The sequence below is a fragment of the Rhinolophus ferrumequinum genome, chromosome 10 (genome assembly GCF_004115265.2).
Source record: "Rhinolophus ferrumequinum isolate MPI-CBG mRhiFer1 chromosome 10, mRhiFer1_v1.p, whole genome shotgun sequence".
Lineage (NCBI taxonomy): Eukaryota > Metazoa > Chordata > Mammalia > Chiroptera > Rhinolophidae > Rhinolophus > Rhinolophus ferrumequinum.
Window position 1 is genome coordinate 24,868,068 of NC_046293.1, and position 27,944 is coordinate 24,896,011.

Genomic DNA, 27,944 nt, shown 5'->3' on the forward strand with positions numbered 1-27,944 from the left:
ATTTGCTTTAATAGGAAGGGCAAAGATCTGTTGCTTTTGTTAGAAACAAGTCAGAAAACGCAGGAGAAGGAGGAGGGGTGGCAGGAGGTCCACAGTGCCTACAGGAAAAGCTCATAGCTTTGATAACCGCCTCCAGCCACACACCTGTTTTTACAACAAGAGATGACAAGAGGTGGTCTGGAGCAAGATAAGGATCTGAATCAACAGACCGCCACCCATCTTAGGAGGTCATACCTTCCTGTGAAAGAGCATGCACCACCTTTTCCCACCAAATCAATAGGTAACTCCCTCACCCCACCCAGATTTTTCAGCAAGAAGAACTGAGACTCCCGAGACACTTTTATCACCTTTTTTGGGGCAGAAATGATTGGCAGTGATTACATGCAACCATAAATACTTTCCCTAATTTTTTGTTTTGTAAAGATTTTATTGGGGAAGGGGAACAGTGTGTATTTCCAGGACTTTATTGGGGAACAGTGGTTTTCCCAGGCCCATGTGGGAATGGAACTGGCAACCCTGTTGCTCAGAGCTCACGCTCTAACCAACTGATCCGGCTGCCCCTTTTCCCTAAATTTAAGTGGTTTAAATGGGCAGATAATCTTCTATCACCCTTTCTTGTGGGTTTAATTGTTTACTTAGCAAGTTTAAGTATCGAGCTGGTACATTATTTTTGGACAAAAATTTATCACGAATTTTGCAACCATTACTTTTGCCATGTTGGAATAATGTAGGATTTATCTTTCTGAGTTAGAAAATAAAATTTAAAAACCAGTATCACTTACAATCAAAACCATCTTCGTGTCCTTTGAATAAGTAATTGACTTTATAGACAAGATCCAAAAAACATTAACCACAAAAAAAAAATCAAATTGATTGTGAGGGGTGTAAATGTCTAACTATTATTTTGCTTTGTATGCCTGAAACTAATAAAAATTTAAAAATCAAGTTGATAAATTAAACTTCATTAAAATTGAGAACTGTTCTTCAAAAGACATCATTAAGGAAATGAAAAGCCATGCAAGAGACTGAGAAACATACATATACAGATATCACCAAGGAATTGTATCCATAATATATAAAGATGTTTTACAATTCAGTAAGGAGACAAACAACCTAATAAAAAAATGGATAAAATACTCAAACAGACTTCAGAAAAGAAGACATATAAATAATAAGCACATGAAAAGGTACTAAACATCAGTAATAATCAGGAAATTGCCAATTAAAAATCACCATTAGGGGAGACTGGATGGCTCAGTTGGTTAGAGTGCAAGCTCTTAACAACAAGGTTGCCGGTTCAATTCCCGCATGGGATGGTGGGCTGTGCCCCCTGCAATTAAGACTGAAAATGGCAACTGGACTTGGAGCTGAGCTGCGCCCTCCAAAATTAGATTGAAGGACATCGACTTGGAGCTGATGGGCCTTTAAACAATACCACACAACCATAAAAATGACTGCACCTAAAAAGGCTGACATTACCAAGTGTTGGTGAGGGTGTTGAGCAACTGAAACTCATGTATTCCTGTGGAGACTGTAAACTGGTATAATAATTTGGCATTTTTTTTAAAGTTAAATATATACTTACGTGTTTGATCCAGCAATTCCATTTCCAGGTTCTTTACCCAAAAGAAGGAAAAAGAAACATATGTTTACAGAAAGAATTGTACACAAATTTTTATATCACCTTTATACATAACAATCCAAAATTGGAAATAACCCAATGTCCATCAGTGGGTGAATCAATAAACAAAGTGTAGTATACCCATATAATGGAATTCTACCCAGCAATAAAAAGAAATGACACTGATACATCTAAACACATAGATCAGTTTTACTGAGCAAAACCATTATATGATTCCATTTATATGAATCTAATAGAATGGTGCAAACTATAGTGAAAGAAACATCGGTGGTTGCCTGGGACTGGGAGTAGGAGGATTGACTGCAAACAGAGAACTTTTTTGGGTGATGAGAATCTTAAATATCCCAATTGTGGAATGGTTACATAAATATATGTATATATTTTTTAAAACTCATAAATTTCCAGGAACAGGACACTGACCTATCTTCGACCTCTTTTACAAATAATGAATGTCATGGCAGTCTATTTTATCTGATAGATCTGAGTTTTCTAAAACAAAACGGAAGATGGATTAAGCATTCAATAGGAATTCTACTAGAAACAAACTCAAATTACATACCACCTTAACTATTGCGTATGTGCCTCCTATATGTGTCACTGTGTTAGTTCCCTATAGCTGCCATAACAAATTACCACATACTTAGTTGTGTAAAACAAAATAAATTATTTTATAGATCTGGAGGTCAGAGGTATAAAATAGGGTCCCACTGGGCTAAAATCAAGATGTCATCAGGGCCGTATTCCTTTTTGAGTCTCCAGGGAAGAATCCATTTCCTTGCCTTTTCCAGTTTCTAGAGGTTGTACTCATTCTTTGCATCATGGCACACTTCCAGCCACTTACTGCATTACTCAGACCTCTGCTTCCATCTTTACATGTCCTTCTCTGACTGACTGGCTCTTCTGCTTCCCTCTTATAAGGGTCCGTGTGATTAGATTGGGCCCACCCAGATGATCCAGGATTATCTCCCTACTTCAAGCTCTTTACCCTAATCACATCTTCAAAGTCACTTTTGCCTTTATAAGGCTCCAGAGAATAGGAGGTGACCATCTTTGGGAGGGCCATTATTCTCCCCACCACTCATGCCTAACTTTGAAGCTCTTGGCTTCTGAAGGACTGTCTTCATTTATGGTGTGGCACTTCTGCTCCTTCTTCAAAACTTTGACCTGCCACTCCAAACAACTTCTTCATCTTGTGGGGGCTCCAGCTTGTCTTTCATAATTAAGGAAAGTCTTATATTTAAGGCTCAGATATTAGGTTCATAGGATTTGAGATTTGAAGTTTAGGAGCTCCAGATTTGAGATCCTGGAGGGAACCTTAGTGATATGGTCCAAACTAAAGGGCTTCTCACTATAGAAACTCTATAGAAACACTATAGAAAAGTTTTCTTTTCTCTAGTGTTTTGGCTCCATAGCCCCTGGTTATAATCATTTTTTCAAATCAGTTTCTTTACTGTAAATAAGATTGTTTTTAACCTGAATCATAGAAACCTCCTACCCCCTGCTTTAGGTAATTATCCTCAAGTTTGTGATTAATGTCTGTTGACTATGGTCATTGTAGCACAGTGTTTTTTCTAGGCCTAGCTCCCAGGTGAACAATAACTGAACGACTGGTTAAACCAGAAGAAAGGCCAGGCTCCATGAAGCTGAATAATTTTTCATCAGCAGTCACCCTTTTTTTGCGGAAGAACTGACGAGGACCGAGAGACTCAAGCGGCTCGCAGAGATCAGGAGAACACAGCTTTATTACGCCAGCGGGCTCAGTGGGATTGTTCCCAAATAACTGAGCACTTCCTGGGGTCCGGGGCTTTGTTTTATAGAGTTAGGCCTCCGGGTTTGGGGAAGATTCGCGCTATTGCTATTGCGATGCTAGGGATTGGTTAAACCTGGCCAGGGTGTGGGGATGTCCGTCCCTAGCAGCTGCATTTCTTCAACATTCATTTTGATGGGGAGGTCTCTAACCTTAGTGCCTGCAGGAGACAGCTCCAACAAGGGGATGGGGCGAGACAGCTCCGATAAGGGGATGGAGCTCTTAGCGGGGGTTTGCCTGCAGGAAAAACCGTCCCAACACTTTGTCAATGGCTTTGAATCCTGCTCCTTGGGCCAACACTACTAACTCTATTAACTAAAATCTATCTCTCCTCATCTAGGAGCCCTTAGGATACAAATGACTTCCAGTACACCCCAACCACAGAGGTCAGCATGGTCTTCCAGACAGATCTCGAGACCCTGTCCCTTCATCTAAGATCAGATAGGGTGGGAGTTCTGTGAATTCCCAGTAGGCAGGGACAATGGCCACATTCAGCAGGAAGCAGATACAGGAGAGGAGATCTGTCCCTCAATTTCCCATAGAGACTTATGGGGATCACGTCTCTCAAGGGGGTCATAAGGCAGGCAGTTAGAGACAGGAATTGGGTCTCTGAGACGCCTGGATACATCAGGTTACATTCCTTTATGTCCAACATAGTCTATGGAATATTACCTCCCAAAAGACCTCCCCTCTCTGACCAAACTTGCCCTTGTTTACAATAACAATTAGCCATTATCAATCATAGGTATCAACCAAGCAGCCCCACAATTCTAGAAGAGGCCATTCTAGAAGAGAAGGAAATAAGAACTCGTAAATCCTCGCCAGTCAGGGCCTTTTGAGCCTTGCTTTTGCTCGGGGGCCCGCTCCAAACCCTTGGAGTGTACTTTTTCTTCTAATAATGAGCCCTTGAACCCTTGAGCCCTTTCAGCCTTTTGAGCCACTTTTTTGTGTTCGACCCGCTCCTAACTCTTTGGAGTGTACTTTCACTTCTAATAAACTGCTCTTTCACCACTATATTTCTGTGTCTTACTTAATTTTTTACTTGTGATGCCAAGAACCTGGACACCGCGCCAAGAAGGGTCTTGAGAGGGACCTCAATTCTGAGAATGTGTACTGAAACTCAGAGGAGCTAGATCCAGCATAAAAGAGCATAAATGGACTTGGCCATACACAGCCTTAGCTTCAAGAAGGAAGAGAGATGACCTAATTACCTGACTCAGAAGCCAAAGTCCTTCCGATTTTGCATCTATCAGTTCCCCTCCCTTTTCCAACAGGATTAGGGCCAAAGAGCAAAATAAGAGGAAGTTAGAAATAAGGGAATTGCCAAACGACAAGTCCACAGTGTCTTCCCCATGTAACATTGGAAAGCTTCAAGTTACAGAACCAGGTCAATTCTCCCTTCTCTGTTCTGCCTCTGTTCTCTCCAAAAGAATGATGGGTAAGTCTTTCCTTAACCTTAATTTAAAGGAAAGGGAAATGTTCCTAAATTCAGATGTTATCGGGAAAGAATTTTGTAATTTGGATATCCTCAGTGATTTACTCTATAGGATTAATTATTTTCATCATAAGCCTTCTTATCAACCCATGGATATAAAATCCCACTCTAACTTCCCTCTTAATCTGCTACCTGTTTTTACTGTCTAGAAACCTAGTAACTGCCTGAGACTCAGGAATTAGTCATCCTCTGCCCAAGCCTGTGGCAGTGGTCACACCTCAAGAAACAATGTTCCGACATGCAGCTGGCAGGAGCAATCGCACAATATATAGCTGCAGGGGGAAAAGTCCAGTGACACAGCGCCATGGCTTCGGACCAAGGTAAAATGGATGAGGGGCCTAGTAAGCTCCATATTCTTGAAAAGTGCAGAAACCCTGTGTGTGTGTGTGTGTGTGTGTGTGTGTGTGTATGTGTGTGTCTCCTTGGGCATTTTCCGACTTTCCTATTTATTCATATATTAATTTTATTCTTAAATAAGATTTATTATTGTTATTACTAACTATTCATCCACAAATGATTTTGATCAAACGACACTAAATCGATGCTTGTTTCACCATAATAAAAAATTACGTAAAATATACAACTGTTAAATAACGGTTTAAGATAGCAAGAGTAGTGATAGCACAAGGGCATGTTAATTATTTAAGGTTTAGTTACTTAACTTTAAAAGAATTCATGGGATGGGGGGAGGGGGAATACTTTGGGCTGTGGAAGAAAATAATTTTCAGATGAGGTGGGATTTGAGCTGGATTGACTCTTACCACTGGCAACAGGGTTGAGTTCTTTGTGTTCTATTTATTTTGAGTCCTTTTCAGAGGCTCTGTTTTTAGGAATATAAAGAATTTCAGGGGGAAATGTCTATTTTCAGATGTCTTCAGTTCAAAGCAATTTTTATGCCTCAGTAGCACATTCTGGACCCTACAACACACATACAAACACACCACACACTCACACACACACAAGGAGCCTTGGGCAGAGCACCTCCTGTTTTAGAGGAAGTGTCTCCCAGATATTGTGACTCTTCTTGATTCAAAAATAGCATCTCAGAGTTAAAGTTTGGCCGGGAGGGTGGACTGAATCTCCTGCGTACATTTCCACACAGCCACTTCACCCTCAGAGGTAAGAGTGACTTTTTTCCTCTCTCTCTGACCCACTCCGAAGGGATGTCATGTGGGGAAACCTCATGTTCTGTGTCTCAAACTTCATGGATCTCTGCTTTCTTGGAAAAGAGAGACTGGTGATGGTAACTGCCTTTTGATATGTGATCCCTTTCTCCTGCCTCCCCAGACAAACTTTGGCTTCCAAATAAGCAGAGGGTAAATCCTTAACATGAGTTCCTGTTGCCAATATAAATGCCTATGTTCCCCAAATAAAACAAATGAGTTGTCTTTCTGCTCTCCAAGTTTTAGAATTCTGCACCATGGCTGTTCTGAATCCAGGCCAGGTCAATGCCCATTTCATCCCCAAAGCTCTGAGTCTTGAGAGGCACGGCCTCTAAAATCCAGTAACTTTACTTGAATCATCTTTATACTCTCTAATGTCTTCCCACTATACTTAGAATAAAACCCATGACTTAGAAGACCCTATATGGTCAGGCTCATCTCCTATCATTTTATATCTTGATCATTCTGACCTAGCAAGCCTTGCTCTTCCTTGAACATGTCAAGACCTCCCCACTTTTGCACTTGCTGTTCCCTTTTCTTGGAATGTTCTCCCTGATGTCCACATGTCTTGCTTCACTTTACATTCAATTCTCTTCTTAAATATGCTTCTTCAAAAAGGCCCTCCATGACCAACCTCTGGCAAGGTAGCCTTGTCCCACCATTACCTTTGATCTCTGTACGATACTTTCCATAGCACTTGCCACTACTGAATTAATATATGTATTTGTTTACCTATTGTCTCTCTCCCTCTATAAACGTAATGATAGGGATTTGTTTCGTTCCTTGTTCCTGTACTAAGAAGAATGCCTAATATTTAGTAGGCTCTCAATTAACATCTGTTGACAGGATATATAAGTAATCCCCTACATCCCATACAGACTGTAGTTTGCCAAGTTCCAGGGGTGACTTATCTGCTGGTCACCAGTACCCTTTTCTTGGCTGTTCTGGGTATTTTGTTCCTGTGTGATAGCAAATTGAAGGGTAGGGACCAACTAGGCTCTTGGCTATTCCAGGCATCTTTTGACTGAAGGAGGGATCAGGGTTACAGTAGTCCCCCCTTACTCACAGTTTCACTGTCCATGGTTTCAGTTACCTGCAGTCAAATGCAGTTTGAAAATATTAAATGAAATCCAGAAATAAATAATTCATAAGTTTTAAATTGCATGCCATTCTGAGTCACATGATGAATCTAATAAATCTACTGCCTTCCTGCTCTGTCTCACCCAGGACATGAATCGTCGCTTTGTCCGTTGTATCCACACTGTATACTCTCTCTGCTTGTTACTGTGTTTCCCCGAAAATAAGACCTAGCTGGACAATCAGCTCTAATGCGTCTTTTGGAGTAAAAATTAATATAAGACCCGGTCTTATTTTACTATAAGACCGGGTCTTTAATATAATATTATAATATAATATAACATAATACAATATACCTAGTCTTATTTCATTATAAGACCCGGTCTTTAATATAATATAATATAATATAATATAATATAATATAATATAATATAATATAATATAAACATAAAATAACATAAATAATATAATACCGGTCTTATACTAATTTTTGCTCCAAAAGACGCATTAGAGCTGATTGTCCGGCTAAGTCTTACTTTTGGGGAAACAGGGTAGTCACTTAGCAGCTGTCTTGGTTATCAGATTGACTGTTATGGTATCATAGTGCTTGTGTTTGAGTAACCCTTATTTTACTTAATAATGGCCAAAGCTCAAGAGTAATGATGCGCCTATTTGAATATGCCTAATGAGGCTATTTGAATATGCCAAAGAGAAGCCATAATAAAGTGCTTCCTTTAAGTAAAAAGGTGAGTGCAGTACAATTAAGATGTTTTGAGAGAGAGAAAGACCACATTTACATATCTTTTATTATAGTATATTGTTGTAGTTTTCTATTTTATTGTTAGTGTTGTTAATGTCTTACTGTGCTTAATTTATAAATTAAACTTTACCATAGGTATTATGTATAGGAAAAAATACTAGCATATAGGGTATGGTATATCTGAGGTTTCGGGCATTCATTTGGGGCCCTGGAACTTATCCCCCCAGATAAAGGAATCCCCCCAGATAGGGAATGTATTCCATTCCCTGACACCTTGCATGTTGGGAACTCAGATGACTGAATCATACCACATCAACTTTTAGTTCCTAGCTCCCAGTCCTGCTGCTGACCCTACTATTCTGTCCTTTTCCTAAGGGCAGTCATTGCTGCTTCTTTCTTTCCCTCCTTTCAGGTTAACATGATTCAAAGAGAGAATTTTGTCACCTTTGAGATCCTCTATGCAGCAGGATTTTGCTGTCAATGCCTTCAGTAACCACTGAGCTCCAACTGAAACCTTGTTCTCTGTTTTGCTTGTTCAGTAATATCTTTCTATATGCTCTTTGCAAATGTTTTGGGTTTTTTTATTCATCACTTATGCAGATGTCTTTTCTCCTCCTTCTGGAGTCTACTAAGCCAGAGATGTCCCAGCTTCTCTCCACACTACCAAATACGCTTTCTGTAAATTGTAATCTTAATCGAGATAATTGTAGCTTAAAACATGTAGCTTCAAGAAATAATACAGGTTCCTTATACATCTTGCTCAGTTTCCCCAAAAGTTACATTTTGCAAAATTACAGAGTAATATCACAACCAGGATATTAACATTGACACAATCCACCAATTTTACTCATATTTCCCCAGTTTCACTTGGGGAAGCTGTTGCATGTATCAATAGTTTGTTCCTTTTTATTGCTGAGTAGTATTCCACGGTATAAATGTGTCACAAATTGTTTAACTATTCACTTATTGAAAGATGTCAAGGTGTTCCAGTTTTTAGATATTACAAACAAAGCTGATATGAACATTTGTATACAGGCTTTTGTGTGAACCTAAGTTTTCCTGTCTCTGAGATAAATATCCAGGAGTGCAATTTCTGGGTTGCATGGTAGCTGCATTTTTTTTTAAATTTTATTTTATTTTAAGTGTGTTTTTCCAGGACCCATCAGCTCCAAGTCAAGTAATTGTTTCAATCTAGTTGTGGAGGGCACAGCTCACGCTGGCCCATGCGGGGATTGAACTGGTAGCCCTGGTGTGATGAGCATTTCACTCTAACCAACTGAGCTAACCAGCTGCCCCAAAGTAGCTGCATTTTTAGTTGTTTGTTTCTTTTTTTTTCCTCAGAAATTGCCAGTTTCCCAGAGTGTCTGTACCAATTTACATTTCCAGTAGCAATGTATGAGAAATCCAGTTTCTCATATATATAATGTACATATGTACAGAGGGTGCCAAAAGAAATGTGTACACATTTTAAGGAAGGAAAAAACTGTACTAAAATTGTAATACAATGAATGACGCTAGCATTCATTTCATTAACACCATCTTTTGAGCGAACACCATATTACACATTGCTATGTAATTCAACTCAACTTTGAAAAGTAACACATAGATAACATGTCTTAAAATGTGTATGCATTTCTTTGGCACCCCCGGTATATATTCTGAAGTGGAGTAGATATATAATGAAGTTCATTCAGTCATTTATTCAATAAGTATCTATTCTTTTTTATTTTATTTTATTGGGGAAAGGAGAACAGGACTTTATTGGGAAACAGTGTGTACTTCCAGGACTTTTTTCCAAGTCAAGTTGTTGTCCTTTCAGTCTTAGTTGTGGAGGGTGCAGCTCAGCTCCAGGTCCAGTTGCCGTTACTAGTTGCAGGGGGCGCAGCCCACCATCCCTTGCGGGACTCGAGGAATTGAACTGGCAACCTTGTGGTTGAGAGCTCACTGGCCCATGTGGGAATTGAACCGGCAGTCTTCGGAGTTAGCAGCATGGAGCTCTAACTGCCTGAGCCACCAGGCCGGCCCAATAAGTATCTATTCTTAACCAACATGTTTTATGCAGTATGATAGAGTGATAGAGTCTGGAACAAGATATACATAATCCATATCTTACATAATTTACAATTCATTGTTATTATAGGCATGTAAATAGGCAATCATAATATAGTATGATAATTGCGATGATGAAGGAAGTACAAGATGCTGTGGGAGCGCATAGAAATTATACCCAGGAGCCTCTGAAAAGTGACTTTTCCATTGCGCTCATTCTTGTTGAAGCCTGAAGGATTACCTGGTTTAGGATTGGGCAAATGGATTTCAGTATGGTCCTTAAAAATCTTGCTTTTCTTGATACAATGACCTGATCTCATCCAATTAATCCAGAAGAGATTTTTAAAACTCCATTCTCTGATATGGTTTGCAGTTTGAAGAACAGAGCATTTTTTTCTCGGCAGCTCAATTTGTGTATGGGTATTATTTGACATACTTATCTCTTGGTTAACAGGTCCTTCAGCTGGCGATCCCACCTCCAGGTAAGAATACTACTATCATATTGTGCATTTAATTCAACCAAGAATAAGTGAGTGTTTAAGAGCCAGAGGACTATAGCTTTCCTTTTTGTTCCTTTTCTCTTTTACCGTGCTCCCATTCTTTCTTTTTTTCTTTTCCAACTTCATTCTCTATGGTTATTGCTTTCTATGTCTTTTGGTTCCTGTTTAAATAAATTATCTTCCAGTTTTGTTCTGTTATTGTCTTACTATTGTTCTTCTCTCTTTAAATCACATATTTTTATAGCCATTAGTGAAAGGTCCAGGGAACTTATTTGTCACTTTTATTTTATCTTAATATTTTATATTATATGCCCATTTCCCAAACATCATTATAACAGGGGGACTTTTGTCAAGGAATAGAATATCTCATGATGGGTGGAAAGACTGATCTATGTAATACTTAAGGGGTGAGTGGGAAATATTAGAATGTAATAAGCTTATGACTCAACCATTTTGGAAAGAAGTACAATCCTGAGTTTCCTGAGTCACAGCTTTGACACACGAAGAGTGTTAAATCCAAAGATGCCATTGAGAGCAATTTGAATTTCTTTCTTATGAGATATTAGTATACAGAATTTAATGTGGAAGAATTCTGAGGCTAAATTACTCTGTTCTTAGACTTGGCAATAGAGTTTTGTTGACAATTCAAGGCTTCTACACCTGAGAAAATCTAGTTAGGGTCCATTGAGTAATAGTGAAGATTAACAATTGGGACATGACACCTCTATGTGTGAGATAGAAAGATTAGACTATAATGAGAAAAAAGGACACATTGATACTGAATTCAAGCAGGTACCTGAAATACCAAGCAATGGTACAGAGACAGTGGTACCCAAATAACATGAATTGGGAAAAATCTCTTCACTGTGTGGGTAACTCTGATAATTCCAGTGGACCAGCCCAGATAACTTTGAGACATAGAACAGAAAAAAACAAAAAAGGTTTCCTGAGATGTCATGTTTTAGTCCTGCCTGATAGAAGAGGGGAGCATAAAGTTATTTCTAAGTTTCTCTCTAAAAAATTGCATAACAACATGGGAGTGCTTTTTATATTTCAGGAGAAGAATTGAACCATGGGAATTTGAAATGTTCTTTGACCCCAGAGATCTCCGTAAAGAGGCCTGTCTGCTCTATGAAATCAAGTGGGGCACAAGCCACAAGATCTGGAGAAACTCAAGCAAAAACACTACAAAGCATGTTGAACTCAATTTTATAGAAAAATTTACTTCAGAAAGACATTTTTGCTCATCCATCAGCTGCTCCATCATCTGGTTCTTGTCCTGGAGTCCCTGTTGGGAATGCTCCAAGGCTATTAGAGAATTTTTGAGTCAACGACCTGGTGTAACTTTAGTTATTTATGTAGCACGACTTTATTGGCACATGGATCAACAAAACCGTCAAGGACTCAGGGACCTCATTAATTGTGGTGTGACTATCCAGATCATGAGACCCTCAGGTAAAAACAAAACCAAGAATCTTAAGTATTTATGAAAGACTGTGGTGGTGGTATGTTTCTGGGCCAGGAGATTGATTATCTCAGAGTGGATAAGATAAAGGACCAGGTCTGAAATTCATAGCAGGGAAAATATAAAAAATATGACTTCTTTTTTCACTTTGCCACTATGGCTGCTCAGCCATCTTCAAATGATCTACTTTGTTTTAGGGATTCTGGGAAAGTGCAGCCCACCTCCAGCAGTAAATAAACCAAAGGGCTTTATATATGGTATATTTTTAAGTTGGGCTTTCTTTAAGTAACTTTCTGTTGTGTTTCTTGAATGAACCAGGATTTTTGTTTCCTTAGAGCATGACCACTGCTGGAGGAATTTTGTCAACTACCCACCTGGGAAAGAAGCTCACTGGCCGAGATATCCCCCTCTGTTGATGAAGCTATATGCACTGGAACTCCACTGCATAATTTTAGTAAGTTATTTTAAGGGACAAAGATTCTGATGCAAAAAGACGCATACTTCTTCAAACTTCTTTCCTGATAATTTTGACATGTACTCTCCTCACCATTTGTCATTTATATTGAGGTTTAGTCATTTAACTACTTCACTTATCTTAAGAAAATATAAGAACAAAGACAATCTCTTTGTGAAAAACAACTGAGAAAAGGGAAGAATAAACTAGTCTAAGATATATGTGGACACTATATTAATTAGATTTCATTGTTATTATTATTATAATACATACTGGCTCTATAGAATTGCAGATATTCTCCTTTCCCATATTGGTGTGTATCGTTCTTTGAAGAAATGTAGTGTCGCATTTGTGTTCGCTTAAGAGTAGTTCAATGGTCTTCCAACTGATGTTTTAAAATGTTTGTGGGGATAATAGTATTTTAAAAAATATTATCATAACTTTTTTATTCTAGAGTCTCCCTTCCTGTTTAATAATTTCAAGAAGATGTCAGAAACAGCTTACATTGTTCAGACTTGCTCTTCAAAATTGCCATTACCAAGGGATTCCACCCCAGATCCTTTTATCTGCGGGGTTGATACAACTTCCTGTGACTTGGAGATGAAGAGAATGATTCTTTGTGTATACTCTTTCAAGAACAAGCAATGATGACTCACTAAAGAGTGAGTGCCATTAGAATCGAGAAATTTTCAGTTTGCATTTCCATACACAAACAATAAATTATCTAAAAATTAAATAAAGGATACTGTCCCATTTACAACAGCATCAAAAACAATAAAATGCACAAGAATAAATTTAAACCAGGAGGTGGAAGATCTGTACATTGAAAACTATAAGACGTTGATGAAAGAAATTGAAGAAGGCACAAATAAATGGAAGGGTATCCCATGCTCATGCATTAGAAGATTTACTATTGTTCATACTACCCAAAGCCATCTATAGATCTAATGCAATACACTTCAAGATTCCAAAGGTATTTTTCACAAAGAACCCCCCTTCCCCCAACAATTCTAGAATTCATTTGGAACAAGAAAAGACCCCAAATAATTGAAGCAATCCTGAGGAAGAAGACCAAAGCTAGATGCATCACATTTCTGCATTTCAAACTATATTACAAACTATATTAATCAAAACAGTATGGAATCAGCATAAAAAAAGACCAGTGGAACACAATAGAGAGCCCAGAAATAAACCCATTCATACATGGTCAACTAATATTTGACAAAGAAGCAAGAATAGTCAATGGGGAAAAGGTAATCCCTTCAATAAACGTGCTGGAAACCTGATATTCACATGCAAATGAATGAAATGGGACCCCTATCTTATACCACGCACAGTAATTAATTCAAAATGGTTTAAAGACTTAAATGTAAGACCTGAAACCTTAAAACTCCTAGATAAAAACATAAAGAAAGAGCTTTTTGGCTTTAGTCTTGGCAATAATTTTATAAACATTACACCAAAAGTACAAGCAACAAAAACAAAAATAATCAAATGGGACTACATCAAATTAAAAAGTTTCTGCACAGCAAAAGAAACAATCAACAAAATGAAAAGGGAACCTATGGAATGGGAGAAAATGTTTGTAAACCACCTGTGTAATAGGGGGCAAATATTCATAATACATAATGAACTCACACAACTCAATAGCAAAATAAAACTACCAAATAATCGGATTTAAAAATGGGCAAAGGACCTGCATAGACATTTTTCCAAAGAAGATTCAAATGGGTATATAGCTACAGGAAAATTTAGTCAACATCACTAATCACCAGAAAAATGCAAATCAAAACTAATGAGATAGTACCTCACAGTTATAATTTCTATCATCAAAAAGACAAGACATAACAAGTATTGCAAGGATGTGGAGAAGAGAGAACACTTGTACACAGTTGGTGGGAATGTAAATTGGTATAGTCACTATGGAATACAGTATGGAGGTTCCTCAAAAAATTAAAAGAGAACTACCATATGATTTAGCAATTTTACTTCTGGATATATATCTGAAGAAAAGAAATCACTATCTTGAAAAGATATCTTTTTATTTTTTCACTTTTTAAAAAAAATTAATTTCAGGTGTAAAAAGCAACATAATACTTAGACATTTAAACCCCTCATAAAGTGATCACCCCAAGCTACTACCTCTCTCACGTCTTGTATAGCTGTTACAATACCATTGACTATCTTCCCTAAGTTGTACTCCACATCCTGTGACTATATATGCATATATATTTAGTTATAGTTGACATTCAATATTATTCTACAGCTTCAGGTGTATAGCGCATTGGTCAAGTATCACACAGTCTATGAAAGTGATCTCCCTGATAAGTCCAGTGCCCGTCTGGCACCTTACATGATCTTTATAACATTGTTGATTATATTCCCCATACTGTATTAACTACAATTTGTATTTCTTAATAACTTTACCTTTCTTACCCTGCTCTCAGCCCTATTCCCACATATCACCCTGATAGATCTAGTACCTATCTGGCACCATACATAGTTATTACAATATTATTGACTATATTCCTTATGCTATATCCTACATCCCCATGACCACTATTTGAAGAGATATCTTCACTTCTGTGTTCATTGCATTATTTATAATAGTTAAGACATGAAAACAACATAAATTTCCATCAATGGATGAATGGGTAAAGAAGATGTGGTATATAGAGCCACAAAATGGAATGTTATATAGCCAAAAAAAGGAAATCGTGCCATTTGCAAAAACATGGATGAACCGTGAGGACATTATGCTATTTGAAATAAATCAGACAGACAGAGAGAGAAATACTGTATGATCTCACTTTTGTGTGGAAAAAACCCAACTCAGAAATAGAAGATTAGTGGTTGCCAGAGGCAGGGGTGAAGGTAGTCAAAGTACACAAATTTTCAGTTTTACGATGAATAAGTTTTGGGGATGTATTGTATAGCATGGTGATTATAGTTGATAATGCTGTATTGTATACTTGAAATTTGCTAAGAGAGTAGATCTTAAATGTTCTTACAAAAAAAAATTGTAAGTATATGAGGTGATGACTGTGTTAACTCACCTTATCATTTTGATATATATATATATATATAAAATCATTATGTTGTACACCATAAACTTACACAATATTAAATGTCAATCATATCTCAATAAAGCTGGGGGGGGAGAGAAATTAAAACAAATGAATCTAGAAATTTTTACAAACAACAATATCACGGATTGTGTTATCTACTGCTGTTTCACAAATTACCCCCAATACTTTGTGGCTTCAAAACAATAAATATTTCTTATGTCACAGTTTTTCTGGGTCAGGAATTCAGGAGCAACTTAGTGTATTTGTGGCTCAGGACCTCTCATGAAGTCACAGTCCAACAGTCAGCCAGGGCTGCAGTCATCTCAAGGTTTGACTGATGCTAGAGAATGTGCTTCCCAGGTGGTACACTCAGATGGCTGGCAAATGGATGCTAGTGGGTGGTGAAAAGTCTCAGTTTCTTACCATGTAGTTCTCTCCACAGGGCTGCCTAAATGTCTTCATGACGTTGCAACAAGCTTCTACAGAGTAAGTGGTCTTAAAGAGACCAAGGTTGAAATTGCCGTGTCTTTAATAACTTAGTCTTAGAGTCATACATTATTTCTTCTGGAGTATTCTATTGGTCACAGTGACCAGCCATGATTCAATGTGGAAGGGGACTACACAAGGACTTGAATTCCAGGAGATGACAATCATTGGAAGTCATCTTGGATTTTACATGTAAGGACTTCCACTGTGTTTTTAGAACAAATAATTACATGAAGCCAATTTCTAAGAAGGAGCTAAAGGGAAAAAAAGGACAAAGTAGCATCTATTTTTATTTGTTTCTGAATCAGAATCATGAGATTTACTAGATGATTTATTAGTCAGAATTTATAGAATGATTTGTTGTTGTAATTAATAACACCTAAAACTTGAGTAGCTAAACACACACACACAAAAGGGTTATTTTTTGATCAATTGCAGCCTAAAGGCAAGTTGGGTGGGAATGTAATCGCTCTGTGGAGTTATTCAGAGACTGAAATTCTTTTTATCTGATGACTCCACCATCTCCCATGGCCTTGGAGTCCTCTACTGAATTCTCTATATTCATCTAGCACACAGGAGAGGGAGGGGGAGAACGAGAGAGAGAGAGAGAGAGAGAGAGAGAGAGAGAGAGAGAGAGAGAGAGAGAGAGAGAGAGAGAGAGAGAGAGAGAGAGAGCGCGCGCGCACACATTAAGTAGTATGAAAGAATGTTTTTAGAATCAAGGACTAGATATGGCAAGCATCGCTTCTGCCCCCATTTGACTAACCCAAAATCCGTCATGTGGCTCTACCTAACTGTAAAGGAGGCTGAGAAACTCAATTCAGCTCTGTGCCCAAGGAGAAATAAAAATGGTGTTTGATAACACATAAAGTGCCTGCAACAATGAGGAAACTAAGACACTAAGCCATTATGCAACTTGACAAGGGTCAGATAGGGAATATCATGGCAGAAATGGAATGAAAAATCAATGTGCCTTTTTTTGGTCCCCTGAGGCATTCAAGATATGACAGTAGCCAACATATCACCAACTTTCATAATGGAGTCAGACTAGCTCAGTGATCATGGCTTGCCTTCTTGGATTGGCATGAGAATAAGGCAGTCTCTTTCTGGGGCATATAGGCTGGGAACTTATTAGATGTCTATATGAATATATTTATACTCTGCTAGTGAGAAAAGTCTTTCTAAGCATTGTCAAATGACAAAAATGAGACAATTTAGTAACAAGTTTGATGTCCTCTATTCAAGGGAGAACAATTTATGGATTGGGGAGTACAGTGCCTCACAAGCAGTGGAGCAGTTTTTCCGAGGGATGTTTGAGCAAGAACAAGTTTTACAGTGCTAAAAGCAGCAACATGAAAACAGGGCATGATTGTTAGGAGATCTGGGATTTCCTCTAGGAAAAGCCTAGGTTTTATTTTCAAAGTAAGCTAGAGCTGAATGGGAGGGTTGTGATTGGTGTATGTTATAATAGATTTTTTATTATCTGTTATCCATTATCTATGACAGTGAGGCATTTCCCATAAGTACATTATTATATCCCATAAGTTCCCATTATTAGATGTCTATATGAATAGTATCTGTGCACTTTTAACCTATTGTGAAAAGTACCATTTATTAATTACTATAAAAATTTATATTAGGAAAAAAACCTCTTAAAGATAGGAGACAGTTTCTCACATGAACTGGTATATGATTTTCTTTTGTTATACAAGAAGAATAGTGTAAAGCACTAATTTTTAAAAGTCTCATATGTTTTGGTTTTCAGGAAGCTGAGAGCTAAGTTTTATACACATTTGTTACTTTGTCTTATATACTGAGCCTATTCCTGCATAGTCCACACCCCAATTACTTACCTCTAGTCATTTTACCCTTGCTTTAAAGTTCTTTTGCTAATTTGAATGACTATATTTGTGATTTGGGAAGTTACTATAGATATGTAATAAAAATGTAAATGGTAAGCAATATAAAAAGTATGTAATGAAGTTATGAAACCATATAGTAAGGACCTAAAAATTTAAATAAATAGATCACATATTAAGTATGATATGCCTATGATCAACATATTTCTCGAAGAAGGATAAGTCTGAGTTGACTCTTGACTAATCTCTGAGGTAGGTACAAATCTTCTCAATCTTAAAACTTCCCTCTTGCCAAAGTACACTCATTCTGATGCTTTTACTTGATGTCGTTTTGTATCTGAACCTTCTCATATCCACTACTCTCATCAGACTCATCCCTCCAGTATTCCATTATCCCACAGTTCTGCTTTGTACTAAATCCACTTGATTTGCCTCATTCACCTTTATATCCTCAGTGCATGGATTAGTAGCTATAAGAACAGCTTGCCCATAGCAGTCACTTAATTATGAATCAATTAATTATTTAGAATTATGAAAAGCAACATGAGAAGGTATAAGGAGCACTGTTTATTTGTCAGAAAACTTAAAAATGTTCATAGCTCTGTCACCTTAACAACATTATAACTTTGGACAAGCACACTAACTTGTCTGGGCCTTAATTTACTCATTTATCATCAAAATTTTGATGATTATGACTTAAGGAAAGGGAAAAGATTAGGATGATAGATAGCTTATGGGAAGGGAAAATTGAAGTCAGAAATTTCTATTTCTTTCTATTATATTAGCTATCTGTTGCTGTATGACAAATTACACCAAAATCTCGTGGCTGAGTCAAGACACATTTATTATCTCATAGTTTCTGTGTTAGGAATTTGGGAATGGTTTACCTGGGTGGTGCTTGTTCTGGGCCTCTCATATAGTCACATGAGAGGATTCAGAGGGGCTGTGCTCATCTGAAGGCTGAACTGAGGCTAGAGGATCTGCTTCCAAGCTCCCTCACTCACATGGCTGTTGGAAAGATGACTAAGTTCCTTGTCATGCAGCCCTCTTCACAGGTTGCCCAAGTGTCATCATAACATGACAGCTAACTGCGGTATACCAGATCAGACAAGTATGTTCGCAAACTCATCCTAGAAAAAGTGCTGCATACCTCATTGCTGAATATCACTATGGTCACCTTCGAAGTACTCCCCTTGGGAAGCTGTGTACCAATGCCAGTGCGTAGTCCATCCTTCAAAGCAATTTTGGAACTCTTTTTCTGGAATGGCCATCAGAGCTGTCATTGTATTACCCTTGATGTGCTCAATGTCATCAAAATATCTTCCTTTCAATATTTCCTTTATCTTTGGGTAAAGAAAGAAGTAATTGGGGGCCATGTCAGTTGAGCAGAGAGGGTGTTCCAATACAGTTATTTGTTTACTGGCTAAAAACTCCCTCACAGATACTGCTATGTGAGCTGGTGCATTGTTGTGATGCAAGAGTCATAAATTGTTGGAGAAAAGTTCAGGTTATCTAACTTTTTCACGCAGCCTTTTCAGCATTTCCAAATAGTAAGCTTGATTAACTGTTTGTCTAGTTGGTGCAAATTCATGATGAACAATCCCTCTGATATCAAAAAAGGTTAGCAACATTGTTGTAACAAGTTCACGAACTTAATTGTCTGACCTCATATTTTCACTAGGAATTCTCATCTACACCTCTATATTTCACTACCATATTTATGTTGACATCTTCTAAATATGTACTTTTACTTAGGCCTCTTTCCTGAGAAACATCTGCACTCATATAGGCACAAGCAACTCACACCCTATTTTTAAAAAGTGAATATTCTGGATTCTATAAAATGATTCCACTATCTACTTGGTAACTTAAAACAAAAAACTGAGCTGGCTAGAAATTTCTCTTTTCTTCTCATGTCCTGCCTTCCCTCCATTGTAGGGCAGTCAAGAGACGATAGTAAACTAAGGTAGTGGATATAGAGAGAAAGGGATGGAATCAAAAGAGTTGTTAAGATGTAAAACTAAAGGAGAGAAATGGATTGAACATGGGGGTTGCAGGAGGAGGTTTCCAAGATGACTCTTGTATTCTGCAATTGAAATATTAGTGCAATCACAGTGGTGTTCACTAATATAAGGCACATGGTGAATATAGATAAATATTTATTTGACATTCTATTTATTTGATATTTTTATCAAATAAATATTTGATATTCCTATCAAATAAATATCAATATAAAAAAGTCATTTCTAAATCTGTAATTGCTAAATTGTATTCTATGGTGACTAGACTCTGTTAAAGATTCATCATGGACATTAGTTTTTTAAGTACACATTAGGAACTTTACAGAGATTCTGTGCAGAATTTCCCAACTTCTTACGAATTAAAGATATTTTTAAAAGGCACAGGTATTAAAAACTCATGAGAAAATAGAATTCCATGAAACACAGTTTGAGAAATGAACATCTGTAAGAAAATTAAAAACCTATGAAGAAAATCCACTTCCTGCAGAAATGATGCATATTTGAAATACTAACAAAAGCTGCAAATGTTTTTACAGACAGTGTGAGTGTACATTTAGTGTCCAGCTTATTAGATGAAAAAAGAGTCATACTAATGCCCATCATCCACACGAAATTTCAAACACAGGTTTAAAAATAAAATCCTGAAAGCTTCCTGAGAGGGGAAAGAAATGTTACATACAAAATATAAAAATATCAGTCAGATTTCTCAAGATCAACATTGAAATCTAGAAGACATTTGACCCATGCATTTAAAATTCTCAAAGTAAAGTGTTTCTCAGCTTACTTTTATATGCAGCCAAACCATCTAGTGTGAATAAGAAATAAAGACATTTTCAACATGTAAAATATTAAAAAGAAAAAAAAATTATTTCCCATGCATTCTCAGGAAGCAACTGAAGGGTTTGTTACACCAAAATGAGGGACTAAACCTTAAAGAAGGAATGCTTGGAATCCAGTACACAAGTAATTCAACACAGAAGATAAAAGAAAAAATCCACAGGATGATAGCAAAGGGAGATCCCAGGACAATAGTAGTTTCAGTAAGTAATTATCTAGTTTGGAGCAAGAGGGTAAAGGATTCAGAAAGAATGTATCTAAGAAAAAAAAGTAAACTTTCCATTTTCCCATATCCTTGCCAACACTGGAGATACCTGTGTGTCTCTCCTTTCCTCTCACACTGTTCTACCATGCTACTTCACTTCAGGTACCAGATGTATGGGTTTTCCACACATCGAGCAATTCATCAATTCTCAGTGGACACTGACCAGGCATCTCATAAAATGAACTCAATTTTGACACTATTTTGTGTCAGATCTAACAGTTTAAAGGCTCAGTCCCACAAAACTGCCCCCATTTCAGATGCCAGTTGAAAATCTCGATTGTTAGTTGAGCTTCAGATTGACTGGCTATAAACAAACCCCACGATCCACTACTGGGGTTTGTTTAATTTGCTAAAGCAACTCACAGAATTCAAAAAACCAATTTTCTTACTAGATAACCAGCTTATTACAAAGGATATTAAGTGACACATGAACTGCCAGATGAAGTGATACATAGGGCAAGATCTGGTAGGGTCCCAAATACAGAAGCTTTTGTCTCTATGTATCCTGGGACATGGATAATTCTGGTTCACAAACATGGAAGCTCTCTGAACCCCCTTTATCTGAGTTTTAAAGAAGGTTTAATTACATAGGCATGGTTGATTAAATCATTGGCCATTGGTGACTGAACTCAATTTTCTCCAGTCCCTCCCTTCTTCCCTGAGATCGCGGGGGGGGGGGGGGGGGGGGGGGGGGGGGGGGTTGGGGGGGTTGGGACTGAAAGTTCCAACCTTCTTCATGTGGTGGATCCCCCTGACAACTAGCCTCTAATCTTAGGTTACCTAAGGGCATTCCAAAAGTCACCTCATTAACATAACGAAAGATACCTTAATAGCTCTCATTACTTAGGAAATTCCAAGGGTTTTAGGAGCTCTATGACTGGAACAGGGATAAAGACCAAATAACCAAATACATATTTTTTATTATAAATCACAATATCACACGGGGTATGATCAATCTCTTAAATCTTTGGCAATCTGATGGCTGAACAATGGCATTTTATTTTAATTTCAAATTCTTTAATTTGCGGTATTCAGTATTTTGTGTGTTCATTAACTAATTACAGCTCTTCTGGGAATTGTCTTTTACTATTTATCCTTTGCACATTTTTCTATTGGTTTGTCCTCTTTCCTCTATTAATTTGTAAGAGAGCGTTGTGCATCAGAGAAAACATCCATTCCCATCATAGGTATTTTCCCCAGTCTTTTGACTTTATGATTTTTTTTCTTAACAGAAATTTAAAATTTTTCTGTAGTTAAATATATGATTTCTAGTTCCTATATCATGCTGATAAAGGTAGCTCATATATCAGAATTGTGATATTTGAATTATAATTTGAATTATAATAAGAAATATATATTTGATCTTCATCCCAATTTCTAGTACAGAGCTTCTAAGACACTTGGAATTTCTTAAGTGGTAAGAGAGAGATAAAGATGTCTTGTCTTACGTTAATGAGGTAATTATTGTGTTTTTTTAAAATTAAAAAATATATAGTCAATATACAATATTGTATTAGTTTCAGGTGTACAACATACGGTAGTTATTCAACATTTATATACCTTATAAAATGATCACCATGCTAAGTCTAATAACCACCTGTCACCATAGAAGGTTATTAAAATATTATTTACAGTATTTTCTATGCTGTACATTATATCCCCGTGGCTTGTTTATTTTATAACTGGAAATTTGTACCTCTTATTCTCCTTGCCTTTTTTGCCCTTCCCATTACCTCCTTCTCCTCTGGCAACCATGAGTTTTGGCCTTTTAATTATAATGTGGTTTCTTGGTATGGGTCTCTTCGAATTCACCTTTTTTAGGACTCTCTTAACCTAAAGGCTTCTGTGGGGACAGAGCCCCAAAAAGCAGTTTCCAGGCTCTCGGCCTCACATAGAAAGGTGCTGGCTCAGGTAGTAAATGGCCATCGACTGTGATCAAATGGCCAGCAGCTGTGGCTAGTTGGCCGTCAGCTGTAACCAGTGAGCCATTGGCCACTAATATAACTGCCGTGGCTAGGCTAGCAAAAAAAAGGGGGAGCTAACAAGAAGATGGTGGCTGAGTCTGCAAGCGGCGCAGTGAGGGTTGAGAATTGTGTTGTTCCTGGTTCCTGTGTCTCCAACCCAGCTGCCAGTGAGAGTATAGTGGTGTGACTCCCCTACCTATGGCTCCGTGGGTGTTCCTTTTTGGCCTCACCATGTCCTGCGTTCTTATGTGGGGAGTGGGAGCAGAGACCCCGCTTGACACCCCGCATGACACATGGCATAGTCAGCAGGATCCCCTGCACTACAGCTTCCTAAACCTTTATATCTATTTCCTTCTCCAGGTTAGGGAAGTTTTCAGTCATTATGTTTTTAAACAGGTATTCCCTTTCTCGCTCTCTCTTCTTCTAGTATCCCTATAATGCAAATGTTTGTGCACTTGATGTTGTCCCAGAGGTCCATTAAACTTTTCTCACGTTTTTTCTTTTTGCTGTTCCAATTGGGTAGTTTCTACTACCTTGTTTTCCATGTCATTGATCCATTTTTCTGAATCATCTAATCTGCTGTGGATTCCTTCTAGTGTATTTTTCATTTTATTTATTGCATTCCTCAGTTCTGATTTTTAAAAATATTTTATATCTCTTTGTTGAACTTCTCACTGTGTTCATCCATACTTCTGAGTTCAAGCGTCCTTATGACCATTACTTTGAACTCTTTATCTGGTAGACTGTTTATCTCCATTTCATTTAGTTCTTTTAACTGGGGTTTTGCCTCATTCTTTTGTTTAGAACATATTCTTATAGCTCCTTACTTTCCTAAGACTCTGTGTTTGTTTCTATGTATTAGGCAGGTCAGCTACATCTCACAGTATTGAAAAAGTGGCCTTATGCAGAAGGCATCTATGGGGCCCAGTAGCACAACCCTCCCTGGTCTCCAGGGCTAGGTACTCTAGGGGTGTCCCCAGTGTGGGATGTGTATACCTTCCTGTAGCGGTTGGGCCAAGAGTGTGAGTACAATATTGGACCTGGCTGGCCCCTGTTCTCCTGGCTGTAAGGCCTGGCTGCCACTGTGGCAGGTGCACTTGTGGGTGGGAGCTGGCCCCTCAACCCCATGTTGGGGGCACTCTGGTGCCACCCACTGGGTACTGGGGAACAGGGTGCCACTTTAAAGGCCTGCTGGGACACCTGTGGGGTACTGGAGGGTGGGGTTCCACTTTGGAGGACGACCAGGATGCCTGCTGGATGTTGGAGGGTAGGGAATAGATTTGGGGGTTGAATGCTGGCCTAGGCAAAGAGATTGGGTTGGGTAGGTCCTCAGGGGAACACTGGGAAGGTAAATAATTAGCAACTTAGTGGAAAGTGTCAGACCTGAAACCTGCCAGTTTGGGCTGGCTGGATGGAGGGAAGCAAAGCAAACAAAGAAAAATTGGCAACTGCCAGTGCCTCAGAGAAAGCCTCAATAGATCCTTCTGGCACATGGCCTAAAATTAGTCAATATATCTCCCTCACGTATGACCCAGGCACCTTTCAAGCTGCTGCTCTGTGCTGGGACTCAGAGTGAGTGAGTTTGAGTGTGGGCCCTTTAAGGGGTGATTCTTGGTTTCCCATACCTCCTCAGTTCTGGGGGGGAGGTAAGCCACACTGGTTCTCACTCCCAGATGTTATGGGGGCTCCTCTTCCCAATGCAGGTCCCCCAGGCAGGGGAGCCTGAATTGGGTCTCCAAGGCCTTGCTCTTGGGGGTCTCCCTGCAGTTGTGATATCTCTCCCATTTGTGAGATGCCACACCTCTACCTCTCCTACGTTTCTCAATGTGTTTTTTTCTTTATACCCTTAATTGTAGAGAATCTGCTCTGCTAGTCTTCAGGTCATTCTAGAGATAGCTGCTTTATATTTAGTTGTAGTTTTGGTGTGTTTGAGGGAGGAGGTGAGCCCAGGTTCTTCCTACTCTACCATATGACTTGCTGGTAATTTTTGGAACACCCCTAAGTTACCCCGGGAAGGGGGCTGGTTGCTTGGGGAAACCAACCCTGTGATTGCAGGGTTGGAAGTTTCAGTCTCAGCCCTCAACCTCCTAGGAGAGGAGAAGAGTTGGAGGTTGAATCAGGTGCCAATGGCTATGATAATCAATCATGCCTATGTAATGAGGGCTCCACAAAAAACTAAAATGATGGGGTTCAGAGAGCTTCTGGGTTGGTGAATACGTGGAGATGCAGAGAGAGTTGCACACCCGGAAAGGGCATGAAAGCTTCACGCCCTTTCCCCATACTTTGCCCTTTGTCTCTCTTCCATCTGGCTGTACCTGAATCATAACTTTTAAAAATAAACCAGTGATCTAGTAAGTAAAATGTTTCTCTGAGTTCTGTGAGTTGTTCTAGCAAATTATTCGATCCTGAGGAGGTGGTTGTGTGAACCTCTGATTTATAGCCAGTTGGTCAGAAATGCAGGTGACAACCTGGACTTGTGATTGGCATCTTAAGTTGGAGGGGTAATTGGAATCTTCATTTGTAGCTGGTTAGTCAGAGGCACAGGTAATACCTGTGCTTGTGAGTGGTGTTTGAAGGTGGAGCAGGGGTGACAGTTTTATGGGACTGAACCCTTAACCTGTGGAGTCTGATGCTATCTCCAGGTAGACAGTGTTTGAATTGTGCTGAATTGTGGGATACCCTGCTGGTGTCCTGAGCATTACTTGGTGGTATGGGGGAGAAACCTGACCCCACCACAGAATTGGGTCCAGAATCTAATTCAGAGACCCACAAAATGCAGGCTTGCCCACATCACAAAGTCAAAACCTAAGTCAGCCTGTACTTACGGGAAATGCCTCACTGTCATAGATAATGGATAACAGATAATAAAGAAATCTATTATAACATACACCAATCACAACCCTCCCACTCAGCTCTAGCTTACTTTGAAAATAAAACCTGCTAGGCTTTTCCTAGAGGAAATCCCAGATCTCCTAGCAATCATGCCCTGTTTTCATGTTGCTGCTTTTAGCACTGTAAAACTTGTTCTTGCTCAAACATCCCTCGGAAAAACTGCTCCACTGCTTGGGAGGCACTGTACTCCCCAATCCATAAATTGTTCTCCCTTGAATAGAGGACATCAAACTTGTTACTAAATTGTCTCATTTTTGTCATTTGACAATGCTTAGAAAGACTTTTCTCTCTAGCAGAGTATAAATATATTCATGTGTCTCCACCTCTTCCTCACTCAAGGCGGGGAAAGTGAGTTGACAAGAGAAGTAGAGTAGACTCACATACTATAGGGTTATAAGGGCCCATTTGGGATGGTGGTTATACATTTATATAGTCTTTAATTTGCCCTCTTGTGTGGCGTTTTTAATTTGCACTGCTAAGGTGCAGGCATGGAGAGTGCTGATGGTTAGGGTTAGCTATGTTTAGGGTTTTGGCAGATGGGAGCAATAAAAAGAATGAGAGGCAAAAAAGCTTCAGATGAGTATAAATCTGTGAGGTGGTTAAGAAAGAAAATGAAAAAAGGAGCGGGTTTGTGGGTTGGGTAGTCAGAAAGCCAATGAACTGGAAATCTTGATAAGATCATTAAATAGATGTAGTGGGTGTATTTAAACAATCAAGCTTGAAGAATAGTATGTTATGGTCAGAAACAGGATGGATTAACTACTTTGAAATAAAAATAGCTATAACATCACCGAGGGTGTGACCAAGAGAGCCTGGCTGAGTTAGAGTAGAAAAGTAGAAAGGAGGAGGTGATGCAGCTAAGAGGTAAGCCCCATTGGTCTTTTCCAGAATTTTCGTGGTGTTCTCACATGTTTCTTGTAGTAGATGAACTTTAGACTAATTTTGTGGAGTTCCTAAAAATTTATCAGAATTTTCAAAATGTCATTAATGAAACTTTACATGCCAGATAAGAACGGTGACCCTCCCTTTACTCACCAATTATGTGTTAACTCTCATGTGACCATTTCTTCCCAACCAAGGTTCTCACAATAATGGTGTATCCTTATCATTCTATTTCCTTATCTTCTGCTCCTCAACTCTTTGGAAAACCTTTGCTAAGGACACTGATGGACTCTCTTCCATCTTTATCTTTCTTTACCTATTTGCAGTTTTCATGTATTTGACCACATTATTCTTGGAACTCTTTCACATCAATGACATATTGATTGTCTCCTGGATCCTTCCTCAGTTTTCTTCTTAGGCTTTTCTTATACTGTCCAACCCTGAAATATCAGTGTTTTACAAGATTATCATTCATTCATTAATTCATTTATTCATTCAATAGATTGAGTAAAACTAATCTGGGAATATAGAAATTAATAAAACAGACCCCATGTTTGCCTTCATGGTGCTCAAATACTCATTTTCTCATACTTTATAAAGACACTTTCCAGGAGATCTCATCCATTTCCATGGCTTCAACTACCACGTGTAATCAGGAGTGATAGTCATAATATATCAACAGCTGATATATGAAATCAGAACAGGGCAGCACTAATGAAATCAGAGCAGGGCAGCAAACAGACAACCAGTCTGGCTATCCTCCCTTGTACTGGCTAAATATCTGCCCAACATATAATATATAAATGTTTGTATATGATAACTTGATTTCTGGTAGTTAAGAGACCAGACTAGGACCTGCAAACTGTTCAAATTCTAGTTCTGCTACTTCCTGATGTGTGACCTGGGGCAAGTTACTTCATCGGTTTGTGCTTCAGTTCCCTCTTCTATAAAATGGGGATAACAAAGTACCTAATGCATAGGGTTATTACGAGAATCAAAGGAGATAACACATGTAAAGATGTGAAGTATTTAAAACAGCTTGGATACAATGTACTAAGCACTCAGTAAATGATAGCTATTATTATTCGTCATTCCACAACTATGTCTCTAATCCTGATTCTGTTTTTCTTTACCTCCAAAGTTTTAGATTAAGTGGTTTTTCCTCCAAATATACCATGGATGCTTGGGAAACCTACAAGGTTCAGTATAATTAGTAGGAGCATCCTTGTAAACAAATGGGGCAATCAAATTTTATATG

At 38.4% G+C, this 27,944-nt stretch overlaps 1 protein-coding gene across 3 annotated transcripts; it reads left to right on the top strand.

The window, feature by feature from the left end:
* Nucleotides 1–4,743: 4,743 nt before the first annotated feature.
* APOBEC1 (apolipoprotein B mRNA editing enzyme catalytic subunit 1) lies at nucleotides 4,744–13,192 on the top strand. Of its 3 annotated transcripts, none has more exons than XM_033117876.1 (6): nucleotides 4,744–4,803; nucleotides 5,094–5,264; nucleotides 10,448–10,475; nucleotides 11,551–11,948; nucleotides 12,294–12,412; nucleotides 12,867–13,192. In XM_033117876.1, the coding sequence occupies exons 2-6, from the start codon at nucleotides 5,249–5,251 to the stop codon at nucleotides 13,014–13,016; spliced, it is 711 nt and encodes a 236-aa protein (XP_032973767.1). In that variant the 5' UTR covers nucleotides 4,744–4,803; nucleotides 5,094–5,248; the 3' UTR covers nucleotides 13,017–13,192. The 3 variants fall into 3 exon arrangements, with proteins under 3 accessions (XP_032973767.1, XP_032973765.1, XP_032973766.1); XM_033117874.1 differs by having other exon boundaries at nucleotides 4,763–4,836; XM_033117875.1 differs by lacking the exon at nucleotides 4,744–4,803 and adding an exon at nucleotides 4,804–4,887.
* The last annotated feature ends 14,752 nt before the right edge of the window (nucleotides 13,193–27,944 follow it).

Bases quoted from the DNA above. Each gene is read 5' to 3' on its own strand.
- APOBEC1 (XM_033117876.1), top strand. The intron at 10,476-11,550 runs GTAAGAATACTA...TTTATATTTCAG, and splicing joins GCTGGCGATCCCACCTCCAG to GAGAAGAATTGAACCATGGG. The intron at 12,413-12,866 runs GTAAGTTATTTT...TTTTTATTCTAG, and splicing joins AACTCCACTGCATAATTTTA to AGTCTCCCTTCCTGTTTAAT.